We start from the raw sequence: 19,660 nt of genomic DNA on the forward strand, positions 1-19,660 counted from the left end.
GATTGTTTATGTCTGTTGTATCTTCTTTTGTGGAAATATGATATGCTCGTCTCTTCCCGGCTTTTCATCCAGTGACATCCGTTGGTAGTTTGAAGTCTGCCATAGTGGGAGTATTTATACCACACAGATCAGAGGATGCTTGATGATTATTTTGTTGATCATCCAGACTTAAGAAGTGACAGAGAGAAGTTAATAATGCAGATTAAACTTAAAAGTGTGTCAACTCTGTAGCGTTATGCTGTGAATAGCAGCAGAAATTTGAGGAAATACTCTTCCGGTATTGGAAAGTCATTATCCAATGCAGCAGAGAAGCCCTCGTGTCATAGACAAACTTGTGAAGTTTCAAAGTATCTCTTCATTAGTTCACTTTCCTCTTTCACATTAACATGAAAGAAAATTTCAATCAACATTCATATCATGACTGCACTCATCGGTCAGTGGCAACCACAGAGAGGCCATGAATATCCAAAAAAAGCACACCGTTAGAATTGATCTGCCAAAAAAAAAAAAAAAAGAATTGATCTGCCATGTGGAATTTGCAATAAAAAGCATTGAACCTGGTTAGCTCAGGGGTTGAGCCTCTGCCTTTGGCTCAGGGCGTGACCGCCAGATCCTGGGATCGAGTCCGACGTCGGGCTCCTGGCATGGAGCCTGCTTCTCCCTCTGCCTGTCTCTGCCTCTCTCTTTGTGTCTCTCATGAATAAATAAATAAAATCCGTTTTAAAAAAAGCATTATGTATTTATTATCATTTATGAGTTTTATGCAATGCATCCTTTATGTGGTGAAAGTTATATATATACACATATATGTACATGGGACAGACTACATAATTTTGGTGCCCGGTGCAAAATAAAAATGTGCAGCCCCTTGTTCAAAAATCATTAAAAATTTCAAGACAGAGCAACATGACCTCACACAGCCGTGAAGCCAGCCCCGTACATACATGCATGCCCCTTTCCCTTATTGGCTAGCCGGCAGTTAAGCATTTACAACCCTCCCACCCAGCACATACTTGTGAAACTGGCCAAACCCAAGTGTCCTATGCTATCAAGTTGGACAAAAGGAAGAAGCAGATATTTCAAAATCCCGGCTTTATCACTTAGCAATTCTTTTTTTTTTTTTTTTATGATAGTCACAGAGAGAGAAAGAGAGGCAGAGACACAGGCAGAGGGAGAAGCAGGCTCCATGCACCGGGAGCCCGACGTGGGATTCGATCCCGGGTCTCCAGGATCGCGCCCTGGGCCAAAGGCAGGTGCCAAACCGCTGCGCCACCCAGGGATCCCTCACTTAGCAATTCTATGACCCAATCCCACTCTATGTCAGTCTACTCAGGTGTAAAGTGGGAACAATACAACCCACCTCATAGAAATGTTAAGGAATAAGTGATAGAATGTATTGACTGCTCACCTCTGTCATAGAATATTTTAGGTATTTTCCATGTATTAGCATTTAACCCCACAACACAGCCTACGGAGGTAGGCACATTATAATCCTTTTGGGTTTTTTTATATATATATATTTTTTAAATTTTTATTTGTTTATGATAGTCACACAGAGAGAAAGAGAGAGAGGCAGAGACACAGGCAGAGGGAGAAGCAGGCTCCATGCACCGGGAGCCCGATGTGGGATTCGATCCCGGGTCTCCAGGATCGTGCCCTGGGCCAAAGGCAGGCGCCAAACCGCTGCGCCACCCAGGGATTCCCCTCGTTTTTATAATTAAAACAAAAAAATAGGTACCAAGAGATTAAGTGCCTGGTCATAGAGCTAGTAAGTGTTGGAGAAAAGTTTCAGATTGATTCTGATTTGCCCTCAACCCCTACTTTATAATGTCTACCAAAATGCCTGATGTTGTTGTGCTCAATAAATATTATTTAACATAAGAAAGTTCTTTGTAAACTGAAAAGAGACCTACAAATGCATTGATTACTGTTGCTAAAAATATATATATCTTTTTAAATTAGAAACCAGGGCTTTATCACATCTTGAGGGGGGCTGAAATATCATATATTGCTGGTGGAAACGAAAATTAGTATAGAGATCAATTTGAGGTTGTCCATCAGCCATATGTGCGTTGACCTTGACCCTGTAATTCCATTTCTGGGTGTCTATTTGGTATGGCTGCCAGGGGGGAAAAACTACATATATACAGAGGCATTCATTGCCACGTCATTAGTAATAGCAAGAATTTGGAAACAACACAAATGTCCATCAACAGAGGACAGGAAAAATAAATTACAGTACATCCATGTGACGGAATTCTACGCAGCTATAACAACAACAAAAGAACAAGGAAGCTTCCTATATATTAAGAAAGATCTCCAAGATCTATTAAATTTTTTAAATAAAGATTTTATTTATTTATTCATTTTAGAGAGAGTGTGTGAGCAAGGGGATGAGTAGAGGGAGAGGTTCAAGCTGACTCTAAGCTGAGCACTGAGCCTCACGAGGGGCTTGATTCCACGACCCTGAGACCACGACCCAGGCTGAAATCAAGGGTTGGACTCAACCAACTGAGCCCCAGAGGCACCCCACGATCTACTAAAAAGTTATAAAGTGCGCAGCATAGATAGTAACAAAAGGGGAAAATAAGAATGTGCATTTATATTTGCGTAAAGAAACTCTAGGGGTACATAAGAACCAAGGAAATAGTGAAAGGGCAGGAGTGGGGGTGGGGCACCTGGATGGCTCAGTGGTTGAGCATCTGCCCAAAAAAAAAAAAAAAAAAAAAAAAAGAAAAGAAAAAGAAAAAGAAAAAGAAAAAGAAAGGGCAGGGGTGGAGTGAGACTTTTCACGATGAATACAATTTTTTATTTATTTTGGGATCTGAACAGTGATTAGACATTTTTGAATGTTTAATGGTGACATATAGAGATATTGAGCACACGTGGGAAATGTGAAATTCAGGGGGACAATTATTTCGGAGAAGAAGCAATGCAATGCAAAGATTCTCAACCCAAAGCAGTAGTCATAAATTAAATTGGAAAAAAAAAAAAAAAAGGAATCTGCCAAAGCATGTCGTTAGCCACAGGACATTGCCAACCCTCTTTAATTCGGCAGTTTAGAATTTACGGAAACTTAAATCCCTTCAATAGATAACTTGCAATTTTTATTTTTTATTTTTTTTGATGACTTGCATTTTTTAAAGGAATCTTGAACCCTCTTCCTTCTTAGCAAATATTCACCCACGTTACCATTATCAATGGCTCTGCACGTTTTTCTTAATTTGAATGCATCGTATTTTAATCAGACTCCTATTGTAAGATATTGAGGAATTTTTTATCGTAATAACCGTAATTCAAAAAAAAATGGACAGGTAGTCTAATTCCGTTGTGCCACTGATTGTTCGAAAGGACGTTTTTATTTCATTTATTAAGTCAGCTCTGCGCCCAGCCCGGGGCTCGAACTCGCCGCCGACGGAGCCCGCCCGGTGCCCCCTGGGACGGGGCTGTCACGTGACGCCCTTCGGAAATGACTGACTCAGGAGTAGGCCGTTGGGTTAAAAACTTGGTTATGGTTTCCCGCGAATGATCTGGCGAGCTCGAGAATTTTTGGAAAACTGGGAGATTCTAACTAAAAACGCTCCGAAGGGCACATCGCACGTGACGACAGGGAAAGCGGGGGGCGCGGAAGGAGCGCCGGGCGGAAGGCTGCCGAGGTGTGCGCCCCGGTGACCACAGGACCTTGGCGTCGCTCCCGCTCGGGCTGAGGCGGGCGCACGCACAGCCCCCGACGCAGCCCGCGCACCGCCCGCAGGCGCCGCCGACCCGCTGCGGGGGGAGCCACAGCCGCGACGCGCCGGAAGTGCGCGGACATCAGCTCGCGACCCATTGGCTCCCCCGAATGGACGTGGGGCTCCCGTCGCCCGCCACTGGCCGCCTGGTTTGTCTGTTTGAACAGTCCCCGCCCCCCGGAGAAGCCGGTCCTGAGGCCTCACGGCTCCTTCGTTCCTATTGGCCTGTGCTCCGGTCCGTCTCCTCCTTGCGCCTGGCGATTGGTCCTCGGGGCCGAGAGCCCGCCCCACTTCCCGCCCGGCTTAGAGGACAGCGGGGAAGGCGGGCGGTGGGGCCGGGGGCCTGCGGCGGCGGTGCCCGCGCTGGTGGCGGCAGCCGAGGCCGTGGCCGGAGCCGCGCGGTGAGTCTGGGGCCTGGCACGGCGCCTCCAGGGCGGGGCTGTCCGGGCCGAGCGCCAGCCTGCTCCGGGGGGGCGGGAGGTCGCGCGTGTGGGACGCGGGTCCCCTCGGTGCCGGCCCCGCGCCCCGGGCGCCCTCGGAGCCCCTGCCCCCCGCGAGTCCCAGGCGCCGCCCGGAGCCCCCGCCGCCCGCCCGCACCCGAGCCCCCCGCGGCGTCCCCGGGAGGAGCGGCGTCAGCGCGGCCCCGCCGCGCCCCGCTCCCGGCGCGCCCTCCCCGCCCCCGCCGCGCCCCCTCCCCGCCCCCTCCGCGCCCCCCACCCCCCTCCGCGCGCCCTCCGCGGCCCCTCCCCGACCCCCTCCGCGCCCCTTCCGCGCCCCGCTCCGCGCACCACCCTGCGCCCCTCCGCGCGGTCCCGGCGCTCCTTCCGCGCCCCCATCCGGTGCCCCCTCGACGCCCCTTCCACGCGCTCTCCTCTCCGTGCCCGCCTCCACGCACCACCCCGCGCACCCTCCGCGCCCCCGTCTCCCCCGCGCACACCGCGGGGGCCCTGCGCCCAGGTCCGCCGAGGTCCCACGGGGTCAGCCCCTCTGCGCTCCCCCCCGACCGCCGCAGCCATCACTCCGCGACCCCGCCCGCGACCCCGCCCGAGAGGGTGCCAGGCTCGCCTCCCCTCGGTGCCTGCACTGTGTCCGGAGCACGCGGGCCGTGGGCCTCAGACCCTGGAAGTCGCTCCTTCCTGAGAACCGCCCCCGCCCCGCGGGGACCCTTGGCCGCCTCTCCCCCAAAGGGTGCCGGTCCCCTGCGGGCCTGTTCCTGCCCTGGAGCATCCAAAAGCTTTACAAAACCGATTATTCCCTGGGGTGGCGTTTTGTTTGTGTGTCTCCCCCCTCCCCCCCCCCCCCCCCCCCGCATCTCATGGATATTTTCCAAAATAAGGATCTTGAAAACTTGATTTTGTGATGGAATCCCGGGCATCCCCAGAATACGTATCCACGCTGCTCCCCGAGCAGCCTGGGCCCAGCCCGTGGTGCGAACGTGCCCAGGGAAGGAACAGCACTTGACTGAAGGAGTGAGCGGCCCCAGGAACCTCGCAGTCTCCGCTCACATTCCGAGTCCTCACAGGTCGGAGGACCGCGCTCCCCGTACAGTGACCAGCGGCCCCAGGTGGCCCCGGGCGCTTGGAATGTGACAGGTCCACCCTGAGATTGCCGTGAACGGAGAAGCGCACAGTACGTTTTGGAGACTTAGTACAAAAAGAGCATGGGAGATCCATCAATACTTTTTTACATTCGTGACGTGTTGAGACGATATTTTGGACGTATGGGATTTTTTAAAAAATGATTAATATCTCCTGTTTTCTTTTTCTTTTTTTTTTTTTTTTTTAACCATTTTAGTTACGGCTACCAGGAAATGTGAAATTACAGTTAGGGCTTGCATTTTTACTGCATGGTGCTGGCATAGAATAAAAATCAAAGTCCCTCTTTAAATTGAACACCTTGAGGAAAGGGGCAGTATTAGGCTTGTTTTATTCCCCATCTCTAGTGCCTGGCACTGTGCCCCATATGTGGCTGTCATAATGATAAAAATAGCTAACAATTACTAAGAACTCACTGTGTGCCTGGCCCCGTTCTAAGCACTTTTTAATATTTATTAACTCAGTTAATTCTCACATCAACACTATGAGTTAGGTGCTAGTATCTTCCTCCTGCAGGTGAGGAAACTGGGACATACTAAGTATACAGTTTCAGACCAGGTCCGAACCCAGGTAGTCTGGCTCCACAGCCCATGCTGTGACCCTGACCCTGACCCTGTCTGCTCGGCCGCCTGTCTTCAATGCCAGTCATTGGCGACTGAATCAAGGCTTTCTGTATGTTCCTCGGTGAGGTCTCCCAACCTTTTGGGATCCCCTCCCAGACGTGGGCAGGGTGGAGACCTGTGTTGAGGCACTGCGGCCGTAAATAAATTCATCACGATAGTTTGTCATCCAGTTAATATTCTATTAAAGGAAGTTTCTCTCCAAAGAACCTCAGGTCAAGATGCTTGGAACCGGACCTGCTGCCGCCACCGCAGCCACCACCACGTCGAGTAACGTGAGCGTCCTACAGCAGTTCGCCAGCGGCCTGAAGAGCCGGAATGAGGAGACCAGGGCCAAGGCTGCCAAGGAGCTCCAACACTATGTCACCATGGAGCTCCGAGAGGTTGGGGCTTCCGGGATTCGTTGGGGAGCATTAGGCCTAAATGTACCAGCACTGGTTGAGATTCCTTTGGACAGCTCAGTGAGGGTTTGGAACACGAAGGCCCCCAGTGTCTCCTGTCCATAAAATGCACAGGTGCCTTTGCAGTGGCTACACGGCTCTGTGGCATTTTCTGTGTTGTGATGGCATTTTAGGAGTCAGTGTAGAGTTCAGCTGTCGCTTTTCGTTTTTTTTTTTTTCTTTTTGCCACCGTGTTCCAGACCTTCAGTTCTTTCCATCTGATAACAGTGGTTGGGATGCGTTTGAAGAGTTGGTAGCCTGGGGCTTTCTAGATAGAGAGCCCACGTGATGTCAGGACAGTGTCTCATTCATCCTTGTAACCTCAGGATGCGGCCTACCTGGGGTAGATGCTCAAATGAGCATTTATTCTGTAAACTGAACTGCGAGTTCAGTTGCTCAACAGTTTACAACTATAAGAGTGGCAGCAGCTTTGGCCTCTTTGGTTTGAACCGTATCCGCAGGCCACCTCTCAGGCCTCCCGTTTGGAAGCCACCCTTCCCCCCCACTCCCTACCCCCACCGCCAGCATCAGGGACATCTCGGAAGCTGTTCTGAGTACATCTTCCTTTGCAGATGAGTCAAGAGGAGTCTACTCGCTTCTATGACCAGCTGAACCATCACATTTTTGAACTGGTTTCCAGCTCAGATGCCAATGAAAGGAAAGGTGGCATCTTGGCCATAGGTAAGGACAGAGTCTCTGCTGACAGTTACAGCTGAGAATAAAGGGTGGGTCACCTTTGTGTCCACTGCACCTGTGTCTGCTGCATACCGATGCTTCATTCTTGCCTATTTAAGGAATTTCTTAAGGAGGCTTGTGGCTTTCAGCGTGCTTATTCAGATATTAATTCTAACAACAGTCCTGGGATGTGGGCAAAGCTGGTATTTTCAGATACAGAGTCTCAGAACTGTGACACAGCTTTTCTAGGGCCACAGAGTGGCTGCGCTGAGACTCAAAGCCAGCTTTCTTTCTGCTACCCTGTGTTGCTTGTTGCAGGCTCTGGTGTCTCTGTAGAGCAGTCTGGTATAGCCAGCCGGGCTCACCAATGGAAAGGGAGAGGTGGGAACAGTGATAAAAAGCATGTGGTTTTCAAGTCCCAGGGACTGGTCTGGTGAATTCTTATTCATTCTTAGTTTGCTTCCTTTTTCTTCTTGGGAAAACAAATTTTAAGTACCAAAATGAGGTTATTTTGCTTTACGTAAGTAGTTCTGGCACAAATATCAAATCTGTTGCTTTTAAGTGAAAATTATCTGCATCCTTCCCATCTGGGAGTTGCCTTCTGTGCTCAGGGTAGAAGGAAGGGGTCATTTGCCAGCCTTCCTTTCAGGGCAGGGCACGCTCCTAGACAGGATGTGCCTATCCTCACCTTTTGCCTTCCTCTTTTAACCAGCCAGCCTCATAGGAGTGGAAGGTGGGAATGCCACTCGGATTGGCAGATTCGCTAACTATCTTCGGAACCTCCTCCCCTCTAATGACCCAGTTGTAATGGAGATGGCATCCAAGGCCATTGGCCGCCTTGCCATGGCAGGGGACACTTTTACGGCTGAGTATGTGGAGTTTGAGGTGAAGCGAGCCTTGGAGTGGCTGGGCGCCGACCGCAACGAGGGCCGGAGACACGCAGCTGTGAGTGCCTGTGGCGGGGGTGAGGGTGTGGGGGGCACAGCTGGCTGGGGAGCCGTGGCGCCGTGTCGGGGTCCTCCACACAATGGCTCAGGTCGCTGAAAGGCAGACAAAGGAGGGGACACTCCAGGCAAAGGCACTGTGCTTCTCAGGGGCCTTTGGTTTCGTCCTGAATCCCTTTCTCTTTTTGCCCTGAGCTCCGAACCTGAAGGGCAAACTTTAAGTTCTCTTTTGTTGCTTGAGAGGCAGCCCTAAGTGCAGCGCTTACCTTGATGTCTAATTTTCTAGAATCAAAATTGCCTCCTAAACAGAAGGCACACCTCAGCCATAGGCAAGGGAAAGAGCCGCGAGCCAAAAGGCTTCCAAAGCCCCAGACAACTGTCCGCTCTGTACTTTCCCATCAGTGTCTTCGTCAAGGTCTCTGTACGGTACTGAAGGAATACAGAAGGACGAGGAGGAGGGGAGGCGCGGGGCAGCAGGGCCTTCAGTTCCTCCAGTGGAAGCAGTGGCCTGCCTCCTTTCAGGCCTTCCTTATTTATTTTTTTACTTATTTGTTTAAATTTATTTATTGATTTGAGAGAGAGAGAGAGAATATGTGTGAGCGTAGGAGGCTTGCTGGAGGGAGAATGAGAAAAGGCTTAAGTCAACTCTGTGCTGAGTGTGGAGCCAGTGGCAGGGCTCAGCCGTAGGACCCTGAGATCAGCACCTGAGCCGAAACCAAGAGCCTGATGCTTAATCAACTGCACCACCCAGGCGCCCTTTTTGTCTGTTTTTTAGGCATTTGTTGATTGGTTGGTACCTAACCCAAACTTCCTTTTTCCCCATTGGCTGTTTTTCACTTGGGGATGTAGGAGCCTCTTATCCTCTTCTTGTAGTGCATCTCTACTGCTTTGGTTTTTTTGTTTTGTTTTTAAGTAGGCTCCACACCCAATATGGAGCCCATTGTAGGCTTGAACCCATGACCCTGAGATCAAGACCTGAGATGAGATCAAGAGAGACTTAGTCACCCGAGCCACCCAGGAACCCCAATATCCCCACTGCTTTTTGAGGTTCATCCCTGGAAAAGGCTGGTTTGAGGGACAGACTTTCAGGCTGCAAGATGAGGGAGAGTCTGTCCTTAAGGGAAAGGATCTGGGAATGTGTGTGCTGAGGATCAGAGCGTCATTTGGATCTTTGCTGTGGGCCCCCTCTTTAGGAGCCAGCCCCACAAGGAGGGGTCCCAGTACTGGGGGAGCGATAGACACCTGAAGTCTGCTTCAAGTCAGCTTTGTCCTTCCTAAGTCTGAAGCTTGAAACAACCTCTGACCTCTAGTTTCTTCCACTGTCAGATGAACACGAAAGCAAGATTAAATATTGAACATTCATTCAATAAATGTTTGTTGGATACTGCCGTGTTCTGGCGATGCTTTTCGGCTGTCAGCAGGGCAGCATACAAAGTCTAAAACACATCTGCCTTCCAGAGCTTATGTCCTAAGATGACAAGCATCCCGTGTTTATAAATACTCCAGTGTAACGAACACAGATGTTTGATCAATTTTGCTTTACTCCTAGGTCCTCAGAGATTCCTAGCTGGAAGGGTGGACAAGTGTGCTCTTTTCCTGATACATATACACGCCCCGGGACAACAAGAGGCCATATTGGGATAGAGCTAAACTCTCTGATACAGATGAGGGTCCTCCGTGTGCTTTTTCCTCCCAGGTTCTAGTTCTCCGTGAGCTGGCTGTCAGCGTCCCCACCTTCTTCTTCCAGCAAGTGCAACCCTTCTTTGACAACATTTTTGTGGCTGTATGGGACCCCAAACAGGCCATCCGTGAGGGAGCTGTGGCTGCCCTTCGTGCCTGTTTGATCCTCACCACCCAGCGTGAGCCGAAGGAGATGCAGAAGCCTCAGTGGTATCGGGTGAGCACATGCCGCGATCCCATCCACCTGCAAAAGCACATTCACAGACAGAATTACCTGGCTGAAGTGGGGGCCCTTGCCACAGAGCGAGTGTCACAGTCGCATTGGTCTCCAGTGATTTCTTTCTTTTTTCTTTTTTTAAAGATTTATTTATTTATGATAGGCAGAGAGAGAGAGAGAGAGAGAGGCAGAGACACAGGCAGAAGGAGAAGCAGGCTCCATGCAGGGAGCCTGACGTGGGACTTGATCCAGGGTCTCCAGGATCACGCCCTGGGCTGCAGGCGGCGCTAAACTGCTGCGCCACTGGGGCTGCCCAAATAAATAAAATCTTTAAAAAAAAAATGAAAATATGATACAGTTAAGCTATAACTTACTGCTTTCTTATGAACAATTGTAAGAGTTCGCAGAGATATTAAAATATAGAAAAGTGGGTATCGGAGAAGCAGCAACATAGTGATACTGATTTAGAAAGGGCTGGTTCTCTCTCCTTCAGTGTCATAAGCCCTGTGCCAATTGCTGCTGCCAAGAAAACCTAACCAAGAAGCTTGTCCTACAAAGACAGCTCTGACTGTGGCATTGGAGACCGGCGTTCTAGGCTTGGCTTGGCTGTGTGACCTTGGACAAGTCATTTAATTTCCTTGAGCCTCTGTTTTTCATCTGTTAAATAGGACAGTCATGGTATCGTTTGGGTTGAAGGTAAACTGGACAAGAGAGCTTGGTAAATTCATGTCATTGATTTGCTGGCACAAGCCAGTGAGCCGCAGAACCCCCTGTGTAGGGGGGTGGGCCTATGTTCTGTCTACCTTTGGACATTGGCTGATGAACACATTCTGTATCTCTAATAGCACACGTTTGAAGAAGCAGAGAAAGGGTTTGATGAGACATTGGCCAAGGAGAAGGGCATGAATCGGGATGATCGCATCCATGGAGCCTTGCTGATCCTCAACGAGTTGGTCCGAATCAGCAGCATGGAGGGAGAGGTGAGAAGCCATGCCAGAAGGGAGTCTGGCGTCCACATGCCGTTCTGTGAACAAGACAGGCGAGATCCTTGTCCTTACAGAGGATGTTTTGTAAGGGAAACAAGCAATAAGCAAGTAAACAGGGTCACTTCAGAAAGTCCTATGAAGTAATGAGATGGAGGGCAGCAGGGGGAGGGCGTGGCTTCCTGTCTGGGTGGTGCCATTGGCGCTGAGACCCGCATGACGTGGAGGGGTGAGCCTTGCAGTGGGCAGGGAGGTTGTGTTCTGGGTGAGGCTCTGTGGTGGGAGAGAGTTTGATAAGTTCAGGGAACAGAAAGAAGGGGAATGTGGTCAGTGCAGGAGAGCAGGGGAGAGGGGAGGGGACACATTCAGAGGCCTCTCGGGTTCGTGGTGAACACTGGCTTTGATTCTCCTTGCAAACATTGGAGGTGTGTACACAGGGCAGTGCTGTGGGGGCCTCCATTTTTAATAATCATTGACGGCTTGTGGGGCAAAGCTTGCATCGTGGCAGGTAGGAAGCAGGAGACTAGTTAAGGGGGTATGGTTAAGAGTGTAAGCATTTTTGTTAGGGAAAAAACATGGGGAGGGATCAGGGAGGGCCTGGCGAGCAGGGCAGCGCTGGCTCTGAGTGAGCAAGACAGTGAAGCAAAGTGGGCTGGAAGCATGCTGGGCCACCGTGCAGCGTGCAGCGCCCCGTGGGGGCCTCAGGCCACAGTTGGCTCTCGGGGGGAGGCCCGCCCAGCATTCCTCCTGCGTGCTGTCATTGGCTAGAGCCGACCGCGGCAGGCGTGGCTGTGGCACAAACATGGTGACATCGTCAGAGTCACAGTGGGGCCCTTGGTCAGCTGCAGTCCTTGTGGTTGGGGCCCATTCTCCCGGCTGCCCTGGGAGGCTACTGAAGTAGTCTGGGCGGGTGATGGTGGTGGCCTCCACTGGTGTTGGCAGTGCGGACGCAGAGTAGATTCAGCGTGAGTCCACTGGCTTCAGGATGGATATGTTTGGTGAAGAGCTCCATCGTGTCTTCCTGCATGGGAGTGAGTTGGTGTGAAATTTTGCCGCAGGGCTTCTTGCTTTAATACACCCGGTGGGGGGGGGGGTGGCATTTGGTAACGGCAGTGCTGTAAATACGGGGCAGCACCTGCTGCTCTATCTGTAGAACACGGGGGTCTAGCTTTGAATCCCCACCCCTCTCAATACCGTGGACTTGGGTACATTATTTTATTTTTTTATGCATCATATTTCCTTGCTTTTGACGGGGATCTCATCCACCTTACTAGGCTCCTGTGAGGTTTCTAAATACAATTGACCCTTGATGAACACAGGTTTGAACTGCACGGGTGCATGTACATGTGGGTTTTTTTTTTTTTTTTTCAGTAAATATATTGGTAAATTTTTTGGAGGTCCGTGACAATTTGAAAACTCACAGATGACCCATATAGCCTAGAAATACTGAAAATGTTAAAAAGTTCGATATGTCATGAATGCATAAAATACAAGTAGATAGTAGGCTGTTACATTATTTACTACCACAAAATATATACAAATCTATTACTGAAATTAAAAATTTACCCAAACTTATGCACACCAGCATTTACAGACTATACATGGCGCCGTTTGCAGTCGAGAGAAATGTGAGCAAATAGGAAGGTACAACATTAAATCCTAACTGCCTAAGATTAATTGTGGCGCACGCTGTCCCACTGTAGTAATTCCGCAGCCACCTTCTGTTCCGTCGCGGTGAGCTCGTGTTGCGAGAATCTGGTTAAACCGCTGTGCACGGCTGAACTGTGTGCACAGTTGGCCCCTCCAGTAAATTGCGCATTGCAGTAAAAAGGGCTCTGTCGCACTTCTCATGTATTTTTCATCGTGTTTAGTGCAGTACCGTAGACCTTGAATAATACTGTGGAACCCGTAACGAGTGCCATTAGTGAAGTTCTCCCAAGGAGCAGAGTCATGACATTATAAGAAGAAATTGAATGGCTTGATAGGCACTGCAGATTGAGCTCTGCAGCTGTGGCTGCCCACCATTTCAAGATAAATGAATCCAGCATAAGGACCCTTGCAAAAAAAGAAAAGGGAAATCCGTGAAGCTGTTGCTTCAGCTTTGCCAACAGGCACAAAAATCTTGTACTTTTTGAGAAATCTGTTTTATCTCATGTTGAACAGGCAGCTTTTATGTGGGTACAGGATTGCTGTAAGAAAGGCATACTTGAACCCCCTAATACGATTCTAGAAAAAGCGAGACCATTATATGACAACTTAGAGCAAAAGGAAGGCGAGGTATTGAAAGCTAGAGAACTGAATGCCAGCAGAAGATGGTTTGATAAGTTTGGAAAGAGGTTCGACTTAAAAAAAAGTCAAGATAACAGGAGAAGCCGCTTCTGCTGACCCAGGTGCCATAAAGAAGATCACTGAGGGGAAATGATATGTGCCTGAACGGGCTTTAATGCAGACGAAAATGCTCCACTCTGGAAAAGAAAATGCCACAAAGGACATTTATTAGGAGGCAAAACAGGCACCGGGATTTGAGGCAGGCAGGGGCAGGCTCATTCTCTCACTGTGCTACACAGTGGAGCAGATGATCAGGACGGCCCTGATCTAGAAAGCTGCTAACCCTCGAGCTTTGAGGGAAGCTACAAGCACCACAAAAATTCTCTTTCAGGATTTGTTCCCTTAACGCTTTGTCTCAATCCAAGCACCACCTTGCCCATAAGGGATCGCCTTTTAAAGTTCTTTTGATACTGGACAATGTTGGTATTGGACAATGCCCCTGGCCGCCCTGAAGCTCGTGAGTTTAACGCCAAAGTCCTCGAAGTGGTCTACCTGCCCCCAAACCCAGCATCTCTAACTCAGCCTCTAGGTCTGGGTCGTGACCTTTAAGGCTCATTACACATGGTACTGTATGAAAAGGATTGTCAACACTGTGGAAGAGGACCCTGATGGAAAGTGGAAGGATTACACCGCTGAAAATGCCATCGTTGTTGTAGAAAAAGCCAAATGCCTTCAAGCCTGAAACACGAAATTCCTGCTGGAGAAAACTGGCCAGATATCGCGCATGACTTCACAGGACTTAACGGCAGATCCAGTCAAGGAAACCGTGAAAAGGATTGGAAGAAAGTGCATGTGGCAAAAAAGGTGGGGGGCTGAAGGGCGATATGGATTCTGTAGAATTTCAGGAGCTAGTAGACGCCACACCAGAGGAATGAACAGAAGACGACTTGTCGGGGCTGAGTGTTTCCGAGCCGGTGCCGGATGAGGAGGAGCAAGACCTGGAAGCCGCAGTGCCAGGACGCAGAAGGCAGCTGACTGTTCAGGACTGCTTTGACTTCCTTTATGACAGGGATCCTTCTATGATACAGGCACTAAAAGTGAAGCAGACCGTGGAAGAAGGATCAGTGCAGTACAAAGACATTCCTGGAGAAGTGAAAAAGCAAAAAAGTCAAACGAGCTAGGATGCATTTCTGTAACGTTGCACAGGGCGTGCGAGTCTCCTGCTGCCCCTCCCACGTCTTCCGCGGCTGCCACCCAGCACGCCGGCCCGCCTCTGCCTCAGCCTACTCACCGTGAGACCCACGAGGTGCAGACCCTCGCCGTGAGCCTCTGCCAGCTAGGGGGTCGTAAACAGTCATTGTGCCAGACGGTTAATAAACTTGCTGTGTGTTTGTGAGTCTTTGTGTGGAAATCTATTGACCGGACGGCAAGACTGAGAGATGTTTTTGTGTCATTGCCTGCGAATTGATCACGTGAGACCTCGTGTGGAAGTAGACAGCCTATCCCTGTGTGGGCGTAAGGTGAGCGATGTCTGCTATAAAGTTAAAGTCAGTAATGTGTTGGTTTTCTTACTGTTTTGTAACTTAGCTTTCAAAGAATTTCGTTGCCGTACAGTATGTCTCCCTCATAATTGGAGAAACTGCATATCAACCTATCATCACAGGTAAGTGGGTTTTAAAAAAATGTATCGGTGTTCCCAATAAAGTTATGAAATATGACTGTGGTGCTACACGTGATAAAAATGTGATAAGGACTCATTCATTAGGGTATAAACTAGGTTACCACGAAGCAACCGTCTAAAACAATCTTACTGCTGCTTTTTCATTATTGGTGCCTGAATCGTTGTATCTGTAAATAAATACTAATTTCTTTTTCACACTATCTTTTCATTTTTGCTGTCTGGTGTTAGTAACACCTCAAACGTCTATGTTGTTTTGCTCCAAATAGGACAGTATTCGTGTAGGTACTGACAGACGATTCATCTTATCCATAGATGACATACACTTATGATATTGAAAGGTACAGTATGGTACCGTAAATATATTTTCTCTTCTTTATGGTTTTTTTGACAACATTTTCTTTTCTCCAGCTTTTTCACTATAAGAATTCAGTATATAATACATACACAAAATATGTGCTAACCAATTGTTTATTATCGGTAAGACTTCCGGTCAACAGTTAGTAGTTAAGTTTTGGGGGAGTCAGAAGTTACACATGGATTTTCAACCATACAGCATGTCTGTGCCCCTAGCCTCCACATTGTTCAAGGGTCGACTGTATACATGAAGGGCCCAAGGCCTAGCACAGCACCCAGTGGAGTTGGTATTCCCTAAGTGGTAGCCCTCACAGATTCCCCACCCAAGTATCCGTGGGCTTTCCACCATAGCCCACACAGCCATGAGATCTTTGTTTTTTTCTAGGAAAACAGCACAGTGTCACCTAATAGATTTATTTATTTATTTCTAAGATTTTATTTATTCACGAGAGACCGAGAGAGGCAGAGACACAGGCAGAAGGAGAAGCAGGCTCTCCGCGGGGAGCCCAATGCAGGACTCGATCCCAGGACCCTGGGATCACACCCTGAGCCGAAGGCAGGTGCTCAATCACTGAGCCACCCAGAGGCCCCATCACCTAAATAGATTTAAATGAAATGGTACTTTGTAAATTTTGTAAATTCTGAAGAACTATCTGGATGTCAGGTATGATTCCATAACTTATCCATTCATTTAACAAATACTGAGTACCTACTGTGAGCCAGCTATACCAAGTCCTAAGAACTAGAACAATGCAACAGTGAATAAAACATTCTAGAAGGAGGAGATAATACACAAAAAAATATACAGTTGATCCTTGAACAATGTGGGGATTGGGGCATCAACACCCACCCCCCCCCTCGCCGCCATGCAGTTGAAAATCCTCATGTAACTTTTGACTCCCCAGAACTTAACTAGTAGTAGCCTACTATTCATCAGAAGCCTTACTGGTAACATAAACAATCAATACATATTCTATACGTTATGTGTATAATATACGGTGTCCCTACAATAAAGTAAGCTAGAGGAAAGAAAATACTGTTAAACTCTTAAGAAAGAGAAATACGTTTACAGTCCTGTATTTACAGAAGAAAAAATCCACATGTAAGTGGATCAGTGCAGTTCACATTCCTGTTGTTCAAGGGTCAGCTGTAGTATATCATATGGTGATGAACGTTCTGGAGAAAATTAGGGCAGGGACAGGGACCAGGAGTGCCAGCATGGATCAAAGATTTCATTGTAAAATGTGACCTCTGAGCACAGTTGTGAAGGGGGTAAGAAAGAAGCCGTACAAATAAATACCTGGGAAGAGACCCAGACAGCTGGTTCTGCAGGCACGGAGGCCTCAGGACGACAGCGTGCTGCCTTTGGAGGGGAACAAGCTCATTGGACTGAGCTGCGTGACGGGAGAGGGGAGGCAGGAGATGGAGTCGGAAGAATACCTAGAGTAAGGAAAGGGGCACATTGTGTAGGGTCTCAGGAGCGACCATACAGACTGTGTGTGTGAAGTGGGAAGCTGTTAGTGGGTTTTGAGCATTGGAGTGACCTGTGACTCGTGTTTCAGAAGGATTGCTGTGGCTACCATGTTGGGTGGATTGTCGACAGGGCACGTGCGGATGCCAGGAGTCCAGTAAGGAAGGACTTAGTGAGGACTTTTGTGGCTTGCACCCTAGTGGGAGATGTGCAGGCTGCTCATTTCTATTTCCCAAAGCTCTCCTCTAGTCAGTATCTAGTACTGGTAGAGTTTTTAAAAATTAAAATCAATGCTCAACGTTGACCACTGTTGTTTACATTTTGGTATGCATCACTCAGGTTGGTTTTCTGTATGCAGAGTATTCAAAAGGTAAATAGCTTTCTTTAAACAAATTTATATACCCACTGGCTTGCTTTTAAGTGTTATGGAAGCATGACTTTTAGCATCTACGTTGGATTCCAAGGGGTGGCAGGGTTCTGAATTTGGGACTTGGGGGTCGATGGGAGAGAGAGAGAGGAGTCCAGGGTTTTGGCCTGAGCCACTGGGGGGATAATGTGGCATTTGCTGAGACGGGAGGAGTGAGATGGAAGGAGCAGGTTTGAGGTAGGTCAGGAGTTTGCTTCTGAACATGTTAAGTTTGAGATACCTGTTGGGCATCTGAGCAGAGAAGTGAGTCATTCCGGGGGGATCTGGGCAGAGACACTGACTTGGGAGTCACCAGCACAGTCGTGACTCAAGAGACTTCCAAGTCCAGAGACCGGATGTCCACCAGCAGAGCACTGGTGTCCTTGGAGAAGAGGTGGGGCCTGGTAAGCTAAGGTCGGGAGAGGAGGAGCACCGTGGTTCTGGGAGGGGAGGAGAGGCCGGGAAAGCAGGGGATCCAAGAAGCCAAGGGAAGAAAGAGTTTCAAAGAGGAGGATACACGAGGCTGGATCAAATGCTGCAGAAGTAAGTCAGATTAGACGAAGACTGAGAATTGACCAGCCGACGTAGCAGCTTCGTAGTCCTGGGTGATCTTGATCGTGATAGTGCGGAAGATCTCTGAAAAGCGAGAGTATCTGTGTCGAGAGAAACGAGCGTTTTCATGTCCTCCTCAGTTTGGACAGTGACTGAGCAGCTTTGCGAAGGACATAGATGTGAGTTCTCAGGCAGTCAGGTTAGCCCCCTCCTGCCACGGCGTCTCAGATCCCCGGAAAATTACTTGCCCAAGTTGTTTCTGCCTGGAAACAGAGAATGTCCTCGCCAGGACCCCGGCGTGGGGCTGTGCGTGGCCCTCGCCAGAGGCTTCCTGGCCGCAGCCTGCGGTCTGGTCACGGCCCTGTGCAACTCCTCCGCTTGCCCCAACTCGGGGAGGGACCCTTGGCGGCCAGCCCCCTGCTACTGCTTCCTCGTTCAGTAGGTGGTGCTCTTCCGCCTGAATTAGAACAGAGCCAGGCCCCCTGCGGGGTTCTGGGGAATCCACAGAGATAGGGGTGGGCACCCCCCACTTTGAAAATAGTCCCTCTTCAGGGTGGGGCAGACGCGTCGCCCGGTAGACCCCACGGTGGCTCGGCACATGGCACTTGTGAGTAAAGGTGACCCCCCCTCCCCCCGTACAGCGCCTGAGAGAAGAAATGGAGGAGATCACGCAGCAGCAGCTGGTGCACGACAAGTACTGCAAGGACCTCATGGGCTTCGGGACGAAACCTCGCCACATCACGCCCTTCACCAGTTTCCAGGCTGTCCAGCCCCCGCAGTCCAACGCCTTGGTGGGACTGCTGGGGTACAGCTCTCACCAAGGCCTCATGGGGTTCGGGGCTTCCCCCAGCCCAGCCAAGTCCACCCTGGTGGAGAGTCGGTGTTGCCGAGACCTGATGGAGGAGAAGTTCGATCAGGTGAGTAGCGAGAGGCCAGCTGCCCCCCAAGCCCCGTCCCTGTCCCCAGGCTCCGCGGTCCCTTTCCCTCACCGACCCTGCGTCCTCCTCTCTCAGGTGTGCCAGTGGGTGCTGAAGTGCAGGAACAGCAAGAACTCGCTGATCCAAATGACAATCCTTAATTTGTTGCCCCGCCTGGCCGCGTTCCGACCTTCTGCCTTCACAGGTGAGGATGTCGCGGACGTGTCCTGTCATTACCCGTTTAAGGGAAACCAAACGGAAGCGATGTCAGAGAGTCACGCTTGCTCTCATTTGAAGTGACGTTGACTGCGGGGCTGGTCTGGGTGCCTTGGCCTCCCGTCTGGTTTCGGCCGCGCCACGTTCAGGCAGCAGACACAGGCAGAAATCACAATGTGGAGACAGAGGCAGTTCTGGAACCAAGCAGCTTGCATGTATGGAAGACAAGTTCATGACAGGCCTACCTGTCATGAGAGACCAAAGGAGGGGCAGTGTGGGTTTACATACCTGCAGCAGCCTCTCTGTGGGACGGGGGGATTTGGTGACCGTCCTGCCTCTGCCCCTGACGTGGTTGCCTCCGCACTCTCAGGGAGGAAGGACTGGAGGTGCTGGAGGCAGGTTTCAGGGATGAGGGACTGCGGCTTCCCATATTCCTGCCCTGGTTTCCCTGGGCAGTGGGAATCCTGGCCGTGGAGCTGCCCCAGCTCAGACGCTGGCTGCTGCCTACGGCCTTCCTGGGTGACTCCAGCTGGAAGCACTCTCCCCCGCCCCAACCTTTCTTTATAGCCCCCAGCTGTGGAAAGTTTGGCATCAGAACTGGGATGAATCCTGCTTCTGTCCTTAACTGTAGGTTCCAGACAGGTTGACCTTCCTGGGCCTCTGCTTCCTGACTCCTAAAATGAGAATGACAGTCCTTGCCTTGCAAGATGAACTGCGTTAATGGCTGCACACCTAGTCCCAGGGCCGGAGTAAGCCCCAGTGGATGGGAACCATTATTATGTTTTTACTGCCTCCTCTACCTCCTTCAGATTCATTTTAGAAGTAAGGTCAAGGGCAAGAATGATAATAATACTCCAGTTGCCTGTTTGTACTTAATATCCTTATCTTACCTCCCTGCTTGCTGAGTGGA

The 19,660-nt window shown here is 49.9% G+C and overlaps 1 protein-coding gene across 2 annotated transcripts in view; it reads left to right on the forward strand.

Annotated features, from left to right (window-relative positions):
- The first annotated feature begins 4,005 nt into the window (after positions 1 to 4,005).
- The window catches only part of MTOR (mechanistic target of rapamycin kinase), a 120,163-nt gene continuing 104,508 nt past the window's right edge, over positions 4,006 to 19,660 (forward strand). Inside the window, exons 1-8 of one of the 2 annotated variants that reach the window (XM_072828409.1) lie at positions 4,006 to 4,132; positions 6,154 to 6,329; positions 6,959 to 7,067; positions 7,774 to 8,006; positions 9,702 to 9,902; positions 10,748 to 10,882; positions 18,259 to 18,534; positions 18,631 to 18,739. In XM_072828409.1, coding sequence (XP_072684510.1) covers positions 6,168 to 6,329; positions 6,959 to 7,067; positions 7,774 to 8,006; positions 9,702 to 9,902; positions 10,748 to 10,882; positions 18,259 to 18,534; positions 18,631 to 18,739 — 1,225 coding nt within the window. In that variant the 5' untranslated portion in view covers positions 4,006 to 4,132; positions 6,154 to 6,167. Of the gene's footprint in view, positions 4,133 to 5,340; positions 5,361 to 6,153; positions 6,330 to 6,958; positions 7,068 to 7,773; positions 8,007 to 9,701; positions 9,903 to 10,747; positions 10,883 to 18,258; positions 18,535 to 18,630; positions 18,740 to 19,660 lie in introns of those variants that run through there. The other variant, XM_072828410.1, reaches the window with a different exon arrangement.

Source organism: Canis lupus, chromosome 5 (assembly GCF_048164855.1).
Source record: "Canis lupus baileyi chromosome 5, mCanLup2.hap1, whole genome shotgun sequence".
NCBI classification, from domain to species: domain Eukaryota; kingdom Metazoa; phylum Chordata; class Mammalia; order Carnivora; family Canidae; genus Canis; species Canis lupus.